This window comes from Dendrobates tinctorius, unplaced genomic scaffold (genome assembly GCF_039654945.1).
Source record: "Dendrobates tinctorius isolate UK_male_01 unplaced genomic scaffold, ASM3965494v1 ptg000086l, whole genome shotgun sequence".
In the NCBI taxonomy this organism is placed as follows: domain Eukaryota; kingdom Metazoa; phylum Chordata; class Amphibia; order Anura; family Dendrobatidae; genus Dendrobates; species Dendrobates tinctorius.
In genome coordinates this window covers 33,376,086-33,392,380 of record NW_027361754.1, presented here as the reverse complement: position 1 = coordinate 33,392,380, position 16,295 = coordinate 33,376,086, and the positions used below count along the sequence as shown (strand labels likewise).

At 46.8% G+C, this 16,295-nt stretch overlaps 1 protein-coding gene across 2 annotated transcripts in view; it reads right to left on the bottom strand.

The window, feature by feature from the left end:
• The window catches only part of USP28 (ubiquitin specific peptidase 28), a 98,917-nt gene that overhangs the window by 39,128 nt on the left and 43,494 nt on the right, over nt 1–16,295 (bottom strand). For both annotated transcript variants that reach the window (XR_012234052.1, XM_073585295.1), the window contains exons 13-15: nt 15,292–15,462; nt 13,647–13,846; nt 12,353–12,423 (exon numbers count right to left, since the gene is read on the bottom strand). Coding sequence is in view for 1 of the 2 variants with exons in the window: in XM_073585295.1 (XP_073441396.1) it covers nt 12,353–12,423; nt 13,647–13,846; nt 15,292–15,462 (442 nt within the window). In the remaining variant the exon portion in view is untranslated. The remainder of the gene's footprint in view (nt 1–12,352; nt 12,424–13,646; nt 13,847–15,291; nt 15,463–16,295) is intronic.

Below are 16,295 nucleotides of genomic sequence, written 5' to 3'. Positions count from 1 at the left end.
AGAAACAGCCCCACAGCATGATGCTGCCACCACCATGCTTGACTGTAGGGATGGTATTCTTGGGGTCGTATGCAGTGCCATCCAGTCTCCAAACGTCACGTGTGTGGTTGGCACCAAAGATCTCGATCTTGGTCTCATCAGACCAGAGAACCTTGAACCACAGTCTCAGAGTCCTCCAAGTGATCATGAGCAAACTGTAGACGAGCCTTGACATGACGCTTTGAAAGTAAAGGTACCTTACGGGCTCGTCTGGAACGGAGACCATTGCGGTGGAGTACGTTACTTATGGTATTGACTGAAACCAATGTCCCCACTGCCATGAGATCTTCCCGGAGCTCCTTCCTTGTTGTCCTTGGGTTAGCCTTGACTCTTCGGACAAGCCTGGCCTCGGCACAGGAGGAAACTTTCAAAGGCTGTCCAGGCCGTGGAAGGCTAACAGTAGTTCCATAAGCCTTCCACTTCCAGATGATGCTCCCAACAGTGGAGACAGGTAGGCCCAACTCCTTGGAAAGGGTTTTGTACCCCTTGCCAGCCTTGTGACCCTCCACGATCTTGTCTCTGATGGCCTTGGAATGTTCCTTTGCCTTTCCCATGTTGACCATGTATGAGTGCTGTTCACAAGTTTGGGGAGGGTCTTAAATAGTCAGAAAAGGCTGGAAAAAGAGATAATTAATCCAAACATGTGAAGCTCATTGTTCTTTGTGCCTGAAATACTTCTTAATACTTTAGGGGAACCAAACAGAATTCTGGTGGTTTGAGGGGTTGAATAATAAATGACCCTCTGAATAAACTTTTCACAATTTAAAAAAAAATTAAACAAAGAAATAACATTCTTTTTTGCTGCAGTGCATTTCACACTTCCAGGCTGATCTACAGTCCAAATGTCACAATGCCAAGTTAATTCCGAATGTGTAAACCTGCTAAATCTGCAGGGGGTTGAATACTACTTGTAGGCACTGTAACTAATGGTTTTATTATGGCTGGCAGCTTACTTCTCCTTTGCCTCATTGGGGGACACAGGACCATGGGTGTTATGCTGCTGCCACTAGGCGGCCGACACTAAAAAAAAAAAAAAAAAAAAAAAAAAAGATTAGCTCCTCCCCTGCAGTATAAACCACAAAAGGTTCCATAAAGCAGTAGGAAAAAAAGCAAAGCAATATTACAGTATACCAATGTCAAACCAAAGAACAAACTTGAGCCGATATCACCCACCCTGTTGGCCTGTGTCCCCCGATCAGTGCCTGAGAAAAAGGTATTTTACAATGAGTACAAAAAAAAAAAAAAAAAAAAAAAAAGTTTCTCCTTACTGGGGGACACAGGACCATGCGACATCCCAGAGCAGTCTCCCTGGGCAGGAAAATGACAGGACATACTAGACCTTGTGCACCAGCTGCCCAGAGATGCAATATCGCCGGCTGCAAGACTATTCTTCCAAGACTCGCATCTGCTGAGGCCCGAGTGTGAATGTTGTAGTGCTTCAGAAGGCATGCAGACTAGATCGAGTCACAGCCTTATAAACCTGTTCCGCCAACGTGGAATGCAGCCCAGGAGGCCCCCCAACGAACAAGTGGAGTGTGCCTTAATCCCTGCTGGGATAGGCTTGTTTCTGATGCGGTAGGAATCCTGATTAGCCAAGCAGATCCACTTGGCTATTGTGGACTTAGAAGCAGTGAGTCCCTTCCTGTGACCCTCGGGAAGAACAAAACAACCGTCTTACAGAAGGGTGCAGTCCGTGAGACATATGGTCTGAGAGCCCCGACTAGGTCCAGGGTGTGAAGAGCCCTCTCAAAGCAGTGTATAGAAGCCAGGCAAAAAGGTAGGACAATGTCCTTGTTAAGGTGGAAGGAAGAAACCGCCTTGGGTAAGAAAGATTGAGATATCCAGAGGACTCTTTTCCTGGTGAAAATTCAGAAAAGGAGCTCGACAGGACAGGGTGGCCAACTCAGATCCTCGCCTGATGACGTCACCGTGACAAGAAAGGCAACCTTCCATGAAAGACCGGTGAGCAAGACATCCTGTAGCGGTAAGAAGGGATGACCCTGTACATCCAAGACCAGGTTTTGGTCCAAAAGGGATCCAAAGATCTTCTATAGGGGGTACCAAATGGGAGACCCCTTGGATGAAAGTCTTTACCTGCAGTTTGAAAGATTCTGCGCTGGAACAAAACAGATAAGGCAGAAATCTGAACTTTAAGGGAACCAAGCACTAGGCTCGAGTCTAGGCCAGCCTGAAGAAACTCCAGAATGGACAGAATCAAGAAAACAAGGAGAACAATCATTGCTTCTACACCAGGCAAAGAATGATTTCCAAGTACAGGATAGATGCGCACAGAAGTAGGCTTCTGAGCATTGATCATGGTGGAGACCACTTCCTGAGAGAATGCAGCCTGGGTTAGGACCCAGTATTCAATGGCCAGGCCGTTAAATGCGAACCTCTGTCTCTGGGACTGGAATGATGACCCCGTTTTGTTGTAGTGAATCAATGGCTTGGTAGAAGGACCGTGCCTGTGCCTTTGTTTTGTAGACCGCTGCCTACTTTGCTGGTGTCCGATAATGATGCGAGTCATTGAACTGAGAATCTGTGGGACCTAGTTCCCTTAGATCTGGAATGTCTGAGGTGGTTTTTCCACAACTGGCTGGACTTATAAGAACCTGGGGAGGCCCCTGTCTTCACAGGGAAAAAAAAAAAAAAAAAAAAAAAAAAAAAAAAAAAAAAAAAAAGAGTCCAGAGCCAGAAGAGGAAGCGGTGTTAGACCAAATAGGATTGCTGCGAAAGGATCGGAAACGAGTCTGCTGTTGCTGACAAAAAGAACATCTAGTCCTTTGCTGGGGGGAGGAATTAGCTTTTTCTTGTGGCGTCCAAGATAAGCTGATCCCGCTTTTCTCCAAACAAACGACCGCTCTGGTAAGAGAGATGTTAGGGATTTCTTAGAGGCAGAATCCGCACGCTATTGCCTCAGCCACAATGCCTGTCTAAGAGATGGCATTTGCAGCTGCAAGAGTGGCAGTTTGCTGCATCCAGGGAGGCCTGCAAATAGTCCCTGGCTAGGGAGATCTGATTTGCCAGATCCGCTGCCTCAGGGGGGAGACCACCATCATGGATGGTTCTGGTTAGGGTATCTGCACAAGAGACCATTGCTTTAGCTACCCTTGTTGCGGCAAAGGAGGGAGAAAGTGCTGAGCCCGACGCCTCAAACTCAATGGGCAAAAATCTCTGACAGTCCGTGGGATCTTTGATGGAAGAATCATCCGGCAAGGATAGGAGAGTTTTGGACAGGCATGATACCGGTGGATTAACTGGGGGAGATTTAGACAACTCTTTCCATAGAACTGAAAAACGGATCTCACTTCCAGCGGTTTCTGATCTGCGAAGCGCATGTCCGGTTGCTCTATGCTGCCAAAATATTTCCTGAAATTCGGGATGGTCAGAAAAAAAACGTTAGAGCATTTGGTCCTCTTGAAGGACATCGTGTGATCCGGAACGGAATTAGAGTCCTCTATGTGATTGATGGCCTCAATTAGACTGTCCAGTCGCCTGAAAGTCTGGAAAATCTAGATTAAGTGGCATATCAGTATCGGACTGGTTACTACGAACCTCGTGAGAGGGGGAGCGGAAAACAGCTCACTGATGCGGAGGCATGAGAGGGCCCAGGAGATGAGCTGTGTGTCCGTTTCCTGGATGCCTGTGGAGTTTTTGACTGAGCACAGCCCCTGCTGGCCAACAGTTCCTGTGAGATAGAGGAACTTTCCAAAACAGGCAGAGAAATGCCCGACCCGTGGCAGGATCTTGGAGGGACTCAATTGCTTTAGTCAGAGGCCATGGACTGAGACAGTGACAAAGCCCACTCAGGGGGGTCTAGGTACACTGGGCTTGGTGGCGGCGGCGGTCTCCTGAGCAATATACAGGTGCCGTCATGGGCTCCGGAAAAAACGGCTACCAGTAAGTAACCTTGGTGTTTTCCCGTCTCCCATGATGGCACACATGAGAGACTTTTCTAGAATAAGACACCTTCGGGAGGGACCACCGCTTGCAGCACCCTTCTAGCAAAGGTTAGGTCAGTAGCGGAAGATAGATCAAGTCGGTAGTGCTTAAAAAAGGTTGAAGGTGAGGACCAAGTAGTGGCTTTACAAATCTGTTCAATGGATACCTCAGCCTTCTCTGCCCAGGAGGTAGCCACGGCTCTGGTGGAGTGAGCCTTGATGCCTTCTGGAACCGGAGCGTCACTTGAAGAGTAGGATAACATAATGGCCTCCCTGATCCATCTGGCAATGGTACTCTTAGCTACCCCGTACCCTTTTCTAAAACCCTGAAAGGCTACAAAAAGGGACTCCTCTTTCCTCCACTGACTAGTTCTTGACATACTGTAATATGGCTCTCCTTACATCCAGTGTATGGAACTTTTTGCTCCACAGGGTTTCTAGGATTATTACAGAAAGATGGCAAGGAGATCTCCTGAGTCCTATGAAACTTTTGGACCACCTTGGGGAGGTAGGCTGGGTCTGGTCTTAGAACCACTCGGTCAGCCAAGATCTGCTTATATGGAGGGCAAATACACTGTGTTCCAAATTATTATGCAAAAACTACTTCCTCATTTTCTCTAAATTACCTATATGAATTGCAGTCAGTGTTATTTTCCAGTCATCTACTATTCTAGTATAATTGCAATGTTTTTGAACAAACTGCCTATGAAAACAGTATATTTAAAAAAAAAAAAAAAAAAAATCAAAATGCATGTTCCAAATTATGCACAGCAGAGTTTAACCTTTTATTTTGAACAAAAAAAAAAAAATGGTCAATTGTGAAATAAGCATTATCAGCTTATTACAAAATGAAATCAAACAGTTTTCAAGTCAAAACTTTATTCTAGGTGAGGTTACATTTGCATATAGGACCCCTTGTTTGAAAGAAGCTTCTGAACTCTCTCGTCCATTGAATTTGTCAGTTTTTGGGCGGTTTGTGCTTCAATTGTTTTGCATGTGGACAGAACACCCTCCCAGAGCTTTTGCTTAGATGTGAACTGCCTCCCGCCATCAGACACTCCTTTTGATGATGCTCCAGAGGTTCTCAATGGGGTTGAGGTCAGGGGAAGATGGCGGCCACACCATAAGTTTGTCCTCTTATGCCCATAGCAGCCAGAGATGCAGATGTGTTATTTGCAGCATGAGATTGTGCATTATCATGCATGAAAATGATCTTGCTGCGGAAAGCACTGCTCTTCCTCTTGAACCATGGCAGGAAGTGCTGTTTTAGAAACTCCACATAGATAAGGAGTTCATCTTTACCCCTTCAGGGATCCTAAAGGGGCCGACAATCTCTCTCCCCATGATTCCAGCCCAAAACATTACTCCACCTCCTCCTTGTTGGCGCCTTAGCAGTGTTTTCATGGGGTCTCCATCAAGCAGCCATCCTCCACTCCATCCATCTGGACCATTGAGCAATGCACGGCACTCATCGGTGAACAAAACAGTTTGATATGATGCGGTCAGGATCGCTGGTACATCTCTAACTGGTCGCTAGTGAGCTGCCACACAGGCAGATCTCACCAGCGACATTGCTGGGGACGGGGGTCGCTACTTACCTGTCACACCAGGCGATCCTGCGTCCTCCCGCCCTGGTCCACGCGTCGCTCGTCGTCACAGCAGGAAGCGCCGCAGGAAGCTGACGAGAAAAGGTCCAGCATGTTCTCGCACGATCAGCGATTACCAGGGGGGGAGCGGGTTGTATTTATGTATCACACAGCGATATCGCTAGCAATATCGCTATAACGTCACTAGTTATAGCGATATCGCTTAGTGTGACAGGCCGTTAAGGCTACCAGTAATACAGTTTTAAGTGTGAGTAGTTTTGGTGACAGCTCTTGTAATGGTTCAAAGGGATCTTTGGTTAAAGCCTCTAAGACTAGATTCAGGTCCCAGGGTGGCATCTTTGGGATAATGACCAGCCTCGACCTGCCACAGGACACCGACCTATTGGCTGCTAGGTTGCAGTTATATAGGGCCCCCAGTGCTGAGACTTGGAGGGTGTTAGTGGCTAACCCAAGTTGCAGCCCCGACTGTAGGAATTCTAGGATAGGTCCCACAGGAGCTACATCCCCCTAAAGGTTCCCCCAGGAAGACTAGGAACTTTTTCCACGTTCTACCGTAGATTTGGGATGTTCTATTTTTCCTACTCATTAACAGGGTGGAGACTAACCCTGGAGAGAATCCCTGGCGACTCAGTAGCACCCTCAAATTCCAGGCTGCCAGATGGAAACCCTTCACCTGAGTGGACCACTGGTCCCTGGGAAAGCAGGTCTGGAACCTTCGGTAAGATCCATGGATCTGTTACTGACATGGAGTCTCAGAAAGGAGAACCAAGGCCTCCTCGGCCAAAACAGAGCTATAAGAATTATTCTCGTTCGATCCTCCCTGGTTTTCCAGACCACTACTGGGATCATTGTTATCAGGGGGAATGCATAGGCCAGGATGAACTTCTAGGGTATTTGTAGGGCATCTACTGCGAAGGGGTTTTCTCTTGGATTCAGTGAGCAGAACTTCCTGACCTTTCTGTTGCGTGCGGTGGCGAACAGGTCTATTTCAGGCTTGTCCCTGGCTTGAACTATTTGTTGGAAGATTTGGGGGTTTAGGGACCATTCCCCCTGTCTTAGGTGCCTGCGACTCAGGAAGTCTGCTTGTGCATTTTCTACCCCCTTTATATGTGAAAACTCTGGGGGCTGTAGACTGGCCAAACAGAAGGGCTGCGTATTGGTAGTGTTTTACCTGACCTTGGACAGAGCGCTACTCAAGTATTTTTGATACTCCCGATGGATTGGGATATGATAGTAGGCATCTTAAGTCTATCCCTGCCATGAGGCAGTGCTGGAACAGGATTTTTGTGGCCGTATTGATTGACTCCATTTTGAAGGAGCAATTGTCTACCCACTGATTGAGTCTCCTTAGGTTGACTATGGTTCTCCAAGAGCAGTCTGGTTTTTGTATTATAAAGAGGGGGGGGGGGGGGGGGGAGAGAGAGTAAAACCCCCTTCCTTCTTGCACTGGGACTTCTTGTAGGACTTGCTTTTGCACTAGTCCCAAGACTTCCGTCTCCAGGGCCAGCTGTTGCTCTTGGGCTCTCATTATAAAAGGTATGCCTGGGCAGACGGGTCAATTTTATTTTTAAACCGTCCTTGATTATGTTTAGGACCCATGTACTGGGGGAGATTTTTGCCCAGAAGGAAAGGAAGAGAGAAAGCCATCCCCCTACCTCTGACCTGATGTCATTGGGGAGATTTTTTGGAGAAAGTAGAGGGCCCTTTAAACATATAGCCCGATCCTCTCCTTTCTTTAAAGTCCCAATTTTTCCCTATCTCCCGGGGGACGACCCCTATTAAATCTCCTCCTCCGAAAGGGCTGCTTTTTGGGTTCTCCTGGAAAATCGGGGAAAGCCTTTCTTCCTATCCTTCCAAAATTTCCTCTAGTTTTTTCCCAAAGAGGAATTGGCCATCACATGGAATGGAACATAATCTATGATTCGATGGCAACTTCCCTGGACACCCTTTAAGCCACTGGGCTCGTCTTGCCACATTTGACAGACTTGCTGCTCTAGTTGTTAATCTCGCGGAATCTGCTCAGGTATCCGCTAGGAAAGCCGATGCTCCATGTACCAGTGTCAGATTAGACAGTATTTCATCCCTAGGAACTCTATCCTTGAACTGGTCCTCTATTTGTTGTAGCCAGACCATGAGGGCACGAGCAGTACAAGTACCAGCTATCGTTGGTTTTAATCCACCTGCCGAAGCTTCCCAGATATGCTTCAGGAAACCATCTGCTTTTTTATCAAGCGGGTCTTTTTTCAGCACGCCAGAGTCCTCTAATGGTAGCGATACCTTTTTTGAAGATTTAGCTATGGCACCATCAATTTTTGGGATTTCCCCAGGTTTCTGAGTCTTTTTGCTCAAATGGGTACTTCCTTTTTGATGCAGAAGGTAAGCCCCCTGACCTCAGGTTTTTTCCATTCCCTGTCCATTAAGGCCTTTATCTTATCGTTTACAGGGAAGGTGCGTTTTTCCTTTCCTCCAAACATAACATCCTCCAATGATTTAGGGGTCTTTTCCTCCTTAAGGCCCATTGTAGACCTGACAGCTTTGACCAGCTTTTACACGTCCTCTGTTGGGAAATACGGACAGCCCCCTATATCGCTGTCCGAGGAGGATTCTGAGGACTTAGTAGAGGAAGGGGAGGTGGAGGGGGACAGGGATCTTTCTGCACTAGCGAGGTCTCTGAATCAGAATCCCTTCTGCGGCCTTTTATCCTTTTTAAGGGCTGCCTTTAGGGAGCCTTTCACCTCCTCTTGTATTATGGCCCTAAAGCTAGTCACCAAATCAGGGATTTCATTCTGTATGGTTTTGTTTATACAGTCAGCGCAGAGATCTTTCTGCCAGCGGGTGTCTACATAGGGAGCATTCTCCATTCTTTGTTTTGCCGCTAGACTCTCAACCCCTAGTGATCAGACAGAAAAATGGAACCCAGTTACCATAAGGGCGACATTCACGTGGATCACTCACCACCGCTGTCATTCAAAGGGTACCGATCTCGAAGGCTCCTCAGATGCACTCGTGACGTTTCTTCTGGACGTCTCAGAATCATGCCGGTCGCGTTTACGACTGCCGCTCCCACCACTCAGGTGTCTGCTCCTGGTATGCTGGCGGCTCGGCATCTAGCGAGAGCTCTTGCTGCTGCTCTTGCCCCACTTCCATTGTGAAGTTTTGGGCATGAGTGCGTCTTCTGTGGTCATCCCCCTTATAAGGGGGATCTACTGCACTCTCCGCCTCCTCCGGTTACCCCCACAGCCCCTCCCCCGCCGCAATCTTATTTTGCCGGCCGGCGTTTTTCCGATGGGCGCCGCCATCTTGGATTCCGGCGCAGCCTCACGATTCCCTGCGTGCGACGTCAGAGGGGCGCGACCCGGAAGCGGCTGCCCCTTCTGGGCTGGATAGATGCGGCAGAGGGGGGAGGGCGGCATGGCAGAGCCCCAGGCTGTGCTGCATCTACGCCCGCTCGGACGCCGAGCCCCCAGGGGACCTGCGGACGGTGCTTCCCCCTCCCGACGCACAGCGCCCAGGACCCAGTCTGTTCTTCCACGCCGGCACGGGAGAGGGGCAGGTACTTTTGATGCTGTCTTCAGCACACGGGTCCCTGTCAGGACAGGAAACCCAACTGAAGCAAGGGAGTGGTACCGCCCTTTTATCTTCAGTAGGGTTCCTGTCCTGGCTGGGCGGATCCCCTCTCTGTGTGCCGTCATGGGAGACAGGAAAAACCACATTATGTATTTTGTTAGCTTTTTTGCAGATTTGGACAAGTACTTTAGAATGTTCCTGATCCTGCTGATGTGCCCCCTATAGGGAGGAAGGTGTGTATTTAAGGCCCAGAGGCTATAAGACAGAAGGGGCTAATTATATGTATACAGTGTAGCCCTGTCTTACCCTGGTCCTGTGGCCCTGGAGAGCGATAGTCTTGATGAGGCACTGGCAGGCTGTAGAAGAGAAACACCTGATGAAAATGACCGCTGGGTGCAGTGGCTGCACGTGTGAATCTGTGTCTGGCATGGAAAAAATGGATGCCGAGGTTTATTACAAAAAAAAAAAAAAAAAAAAAAAAAAAGGCCTTAGTATACGAGACACGCCAGGGAGAGGGTGGAGTCAGCACCACTATATCTCCAGTGCGGTTGTGAGATCAGGAAGAGAAAGTCTGCATCCCTTGTGGGCAGCGCTCTGTTGCCAGACAGACCGGGGGGGGGTGCAGAGCTTCTGTATGCGGCATGGAGTAGACCAAAGTCAGAGCCTAAATTTGAACGCCAGCCGCATGTGCCCAGGGGAGAGGGGGAGAAAGATCGCGCTGCACTAACAGCGCTCCGCCGGAAGCAGCCACGCTGACCATGCCGCTGCCTGGACACTTACCAAAAAGTGTGCATCCCAGTATTGAAACCGCCACAGTGCAGGACCCGGGCTGTAGAGATGAATCACCATACAGGCCAACTGCAGCTTGGACAGTGCAGGGAACCCTCAATCCACCATCCCAGGGAGATGAAGAGGGACCGTCCGCCCTCCTATCGCCACTGTTCGGTCAGTAGTGATACCAAGAGGGCTGCACGGACACCATTGGGACCTCTGGTCATCAAAGGGGTTCAATTCCCTAGGATGGAACAGGGCTGTTAGTCTGGCTGATTATGCCTGGATTCAGAGGGGGTACATGAAGGCAAAACTCCATGTTCCCATCTGTTGCCAGTGTGGGAAGAACTGTGCCCTGAAGGGGCCAATCGCCCCTAAAGAAAAATCTCAGGCAGCCACAGGTAACGGTGCAGAAGGGGTTACGTGGAGGAGAAAGTCCACGTTCCCGCCTGTTGTAGGTTTTGGGAGAGCAGAGCCCTTAAGGGATCAGTCGTCCCTGTAATCCATTGAAGATGTTGAAGTAAAAAAAAATATAAAAGAAAAAGGTTATAGATGTGGTCTAAAGACCAGACCCGTGTGCCTCCTACTGACACGAAGCTTGAACTGGTTTGGCTGGAGCCAGTGTAAGTGTATACGGCAGAGGAGGAGCTAATCTTTTGTGTCTACTTAGTGTCAGCCTCCTAGTGGCAGCAGCATAACACCCATGGTCCTGTGTCCTCCAATGAGGCAAAGGAGAAGTAAGCTGCAGCTGCCAGCCATAATAAAACCATTAGTAATAAGGAGGAAATTAACCCAGAAAAAAAAAAAAAAAAAAAAAAAAAAAAAAAAAAAAAAAAAAAATTGCCTGAAGAGTTTTAGTTTGTGACCATCCTGTAAGTTCACATTTGGTTTTGCACACCTCCAGCAGTGAACCCTCCCTTAGAAAAAAAAAATTACATAATCAATCCTTTAATATAAGTCAATTTACAAAATGTTACCCCATGAGTATTCCAAATCTAGATGAGCAAAGTATTTATTTCAGTTCTTTTTTTCCCTACTGCTTTGTTATGGAACGTTTTGTGGTTTATACTGCAGGGGAGGAGCTAATCTTTGTGTGTCTTATATAGTGTCGGCCTCCTAGTGGCAGCAGCATAACACCCATGGTCCTGTGTCCCCCAATGAGGCAAAGGAGAAGTAAGCTGCCAGCCATAATAAAACCATTAGTAATAAGGAAGAAATTAACCCAGAAAAAAAAAAATGCCTGAAGAGTTTTAGTTTGTGACCATCCTGTAAAAAGTTCACATTTGGTTTTGCACACCTCCAGAAGTGAACACTCCCTTAGAAAAAAAAAAAAAAAAAAAAAAAAAATTTACATAATCAATCCTTTAATATAGGTCAATTTACAAAATGTTACCCCATGAGTATTCCAAATCTAGATGAGCGATGTAAAGTATTTATTTCAGTTCAAAATATCAACAAAATTAGAAAGTGAATCTCACAAAATTGTAGACATACAAAGTGATAGTATGCCACCGCAAAAAAAAAAAAAAAAAAAACACAACAACACACAAGTATGCTATAATGGGTTCTGGGTTCACGTTATATAGTTGTATGACCTCAGCTTTACAACCTTCAACTGCGAAGCACTTTTATAATTTTGTTGTACTTATTCCATTTTATTTTAATTTTTAGACTAATGTAAATAATATTTAATGGAATCTCGTTATTGTATACTTATGCTTTTTTTCTTTTAGCGATACAATGAGTAAGACCCAGGAGGGTTGAAACGTCTGAAAGATAATTATCGCTGCGTACCATCACTTTGTATGCCCACAATTTTGTGAGATTCACTTTCTAATTTTGTTGATATTTTGGACTGAAATTAATACTTTGCTTCACCTTATCTATTGAGAGTGCAGTGAACTATTGACTCATTAGGGCTTTTCAGCAGGTTACATCAGCACCTCGCCCAGCAGACAGAGTGCACACCATTATACTCTTAATAGACCGGGGATGTGGCAGAGAAGTCATAGTGCCCAATGCCAGTTGGCACAAGAACGCAGTTTTATACAGGTTGCCAAAAACAGTAGCCGTCACGCTGCTCGCGAGATTGCAAAACATGGACTGTCCCGATCCACCACTGACTGTCCATCCAGGATACATTGATAGAGTGAGCTCAGGATATTATTTTGGAACAGAGGGGAATCAATGATGGGTCATGACACTCATGGAACAGCACAGGGCAAGATTATGGCATACAATCAGAAGTCCCAGGCCCTAGTGATAGTTAGTCACATCCCTGCACGGTTTCTGCCATCAACAGCAGACAACCTATGGACATGGATGTTACATGACAATCAGCAGAATTTTTTTTTTTTTTTTATCTTGGCCAACTAACTTTCAACATTTTTCTGTAAATAGTTTTTAAATACATATCTATCATTTTACCTGTAATAGTTCCGGATCTTTGTAAGTCTCTTCAATGGTTTTTCGGGTTTGGGCAACTGAATTCTTCAAGTCTTCAGAAAGAAGTAAAGAATATTAATGTTGCTGCAGACTGAGGAGAGGATGAAACACAAAGGAGTTGGGACTCTGCAGAAATGACGCATCGTCCCCACTCCTCCGGATGTAGAGCTGTGCAGATAACAGACGGGTCATGCGCACAAGCTCTAGGGATCGTTCACCCAATTACATCACTTCTACAGATATGGCACACGGGCAGGTGCACAATACCTGCTGCTCAGGCACGAAGGGTTGGATTAGGATTTAGTTTTTTTTTTATTCAGTAGGTCACAACTAGGATTTTGGCCTACAGCTTAGCTATATGATGCAATGGGGACCTCCAGTAGTCTGAAAAACCAGTTACTGTACCTCTCCCTGCTTTGCACAACAAGTCTGCTTTAGCCAAAAAAAAAAAAAAAAAAAAAAAAACCACCACCACACAATTTGCAATGTGTACACAGGCCCGAACACTGTATTGGACCCGAGCAGCTTCACGTCAGACAGCACATGGCCAGATGTGCATGCATGACGGGCTGGTCTCTTGCCTTGTCCATGAATTAACAATAGCATGGAGCTGGCTTAGTTATTGAAAGGGGCCAGGCCCCCCCCCACCACACACACACACACACACACACACACACACACACACACACATCAGGCCAGCATTTCCCATGTCTGCATGTGGCCAATGTGGAGCACCAAAAGTGATGTGAAAGCCACAATCTTTCGGGACGCAGTAAGGCTAGTTTCACACTAGCGTTTATGAGCGCAGCGACGGCCTGCGCACGGCCGCCGCTAAGCCCCGCCCCCTGCCGCGCCTCCGCCGGTAGCTCCGTCCACCGGCGCATGACGCTGCATGCGCCCCCTATCTTTATCACTGGGGGCGCAGGCAGTGCGCAGTATGCGGTTGGCGGCGCATGCGTCCTTTTGACGGTGCGCCGACCTGCGCCAAACGCAACCTGCTGCAGTTTGGTTGCGTCGGCGCACCGTCAAAAAGGCGCATGCGCCGCCAAACGCATACTGCGCACGGCCTGCGCCCCCTGTGATAAAGATAGGGGACGCAGGGCGCATGCAGCGTCATGCGCCGTGGGCGGAGCTACCGGCGGGGGCGCGGGGCTTAGCGGCGGCCGTGCACAGGCCGTCGCTGCGCTCATAAACGCTAGTGTGAAACTAGCCTAACTGCAGAACACACAAGAGGATGTTCACTAGGCCACGAGAGGCTCATTTTGACCAGCCTCACCTTGAATGTCCTGTTCGACCTCAGCTCTCCACCTCTGTAAGCAGACCTCTACAGACCGGAGCTCTTCCGTGGTGATTGTCCGGGGAGCTGGAGCGTCGTGGCTTTGTTGAGAAGACATCGAGGATGCAGTTTCTGTGGATGAGCTGCAAACTGTGGAGTCATCACTGTCAAACTGTTCACTGCAGGGGATGTCTATCAACCTGGACACAATACACACAAGACCCTATAGTCAGGCTTCGACCCAAACAGAAATCTCGTAAAGCGTAAGAGTCAGACCTAAATCTCCAACATATGATTCGTGCTAAATAATGGTAAATGGTTCAGTACCATCAGGTATTCTACCCATTAATCTGGCATGAGCTTTGAAACTGGCAATTTTTAATTTCTGGACCATTGGATGCTGGGTTAAAGGGTTTTCTACTGCTATAATTTAAAACATTTAAAAAGGACCTTGGGTTTTTTCACTTTGTGCCCATCTCTTCCATTTAGATGCCACAAGGGGCCACATCAGTTTTTGGCTTCATCTCCCTGCAAATTTCATAATTGCCAGCACCCACAATTGCTGCAGTCTCCTCCCAGCCTTGCGGTTTACTAACGTAGTAGCCACCAACCGAGCATGTGCCAAAGAAGCAGACCTTCCTCGGAGTGGGAAATCTGGTCGCATACGTGTGCGGCTGCTGAAAAAGATGGAGGCCATTACTGGCCTGCAGTCCCATGGAGAATAAGTGGATTGATGTCTTAGGCCTTTTTCACACATCAGTTTTTTTGCCAGTCATAATTGGTAGTTTTGGGGGGGGGGGGGGGGGGGGGAAACAGATCCAGCTAATGATGCTGCTGGATACGTTTCTCATAGATTTGCATTAGCGACGGATTGCTAACTGTTTCATCTGTCTTTCGATGGATTCTTCGGAAATTGTCCATCGGCTGGATACAACGGACATGGGAACGTTGTGTGTACGTCGAAAAGTCGGATAGTGAAGGATCCAGCGCCATCTGTCACTGGCTATAATGGAAGCCTATGGTTGCAGCATCTGTCGCGGTCCGTCAAAAGACGGATCCGTTGCCAGATTTTGTTTTTTGCAACTGAGCATGCCCGGAATCCTTTCTATTCCTTTAATTTAACCCCAGTTTTTTTTTTTTTTGTTTTTACAATCTACACAGGATCCGTTTTTCTTCAACTAAACGACGGATTGTGACTGATGGCAAAAAACTGGTGTGAAAGAGGCCTTACACGCATGATTGGGAGGTGGAGGAAGGAGCTACATTTGGATGGGTCAGAGCTTAATGGGAAAAATTCTTAGACTTATAGCACATTGTTGCCGAAGCCAGAAGAGAAGTTGTTTACCAAGTCAGTACAATATAATCATGAGGAGTAACAGTATAAAAGATGGCCACTGACAGCGGATCTTGTGACAAAAGCAGAGTTTTATTGTTGGAGACGAGATACAAACAATGTAACTCACATCTTGGCCTAATAGAGAAACACTAATCCACATAAACAAAAAAAAAAGGAAAGAAAAATCAGGCTTTGTATTCTGCATCAAATAGCATGGAGAAAATAGCTTTTGGCTGAGTGGCACTTCATTTAAAAGGTTAGCGCGAACATCTATTTTATAGCTTTGTACTTTACCATAAATGAAATTACCCATTTTCCGGTGGTTGAGGATCGCAGGAGCTGGCGTCATCTGCTGAAAGCCCCACGTTAACCGTCACAGCAGGGCTTCCTGTCGCAGACTTTGTGTTTGCGAACTCCAGCACATAGCGAAGCATATCTGGAAGGGAGCATCGGCTGGTGCCAGAGCCGTATTTTAGGTACCTGACAAACAGAATTCAGAGAAAATTAGCGACCGAATACGGCCAGGACTAGAAGTTAGCGAGAGCAATTAAACAACTGTGTGTGAACAAGTCACAAGTGTACAAATATCACCGAGTTGTTCCATTAAACTCCACAATGGCTGCAGAAAGTGTTACCGCTGTCCATAACTTGCAGATTGGTGAGGGTATAACCACTAGGACAACCAATAATCCCATAAACTCTGCTCTAAAACACTCCCATTAGCATGAAGCTGCAACACTCCACCTTAACATTTTCCAGCACTCAAAGAAAAGAGGAGCGGACACAGGTTCATTCCAACATAGCAATTTCACAGCTTTGTTCTCAGTGCCTAGCAAAGTCCTCACCTATTCTTTGGACAGGTGGTACAATGGCATGTAAAAGTTTGGACTCCCCTGGTCAAAAGTACTATTATTGTGAACAGATAATTTCACCTTCAACTTTAAACTTAACTTTCGCTTTTTTTTTTTTTTTTTTTTTTTTTTTTAAGAGATGCCTAAAATGCACAGAAAATGTGGTTCTCTCAAAAAAAAAAAAAAAAAAAAAAAAAAAAAACACATGGGCCAGTGCAAAACTTTGGCCATCCTTGGAGATTTGTGTGCTCAGATAATTTTCCAAGGTTTGACCCTAATTAACCTGTTAGGGTTATGACTTGTTCATTATAATTGTTAGGAAAGGCCAGGTGATGCACATTTCCTAGCTTTATAAAAACCCAGCCTCCTCTAACCTTGTGCCAAAATACAGCAGCCATGGATTTTTCTAAGCAGCTGCCCAGTACTCTGAAAATGAAAATGGTTGAGTGCCACAAAGCAGGA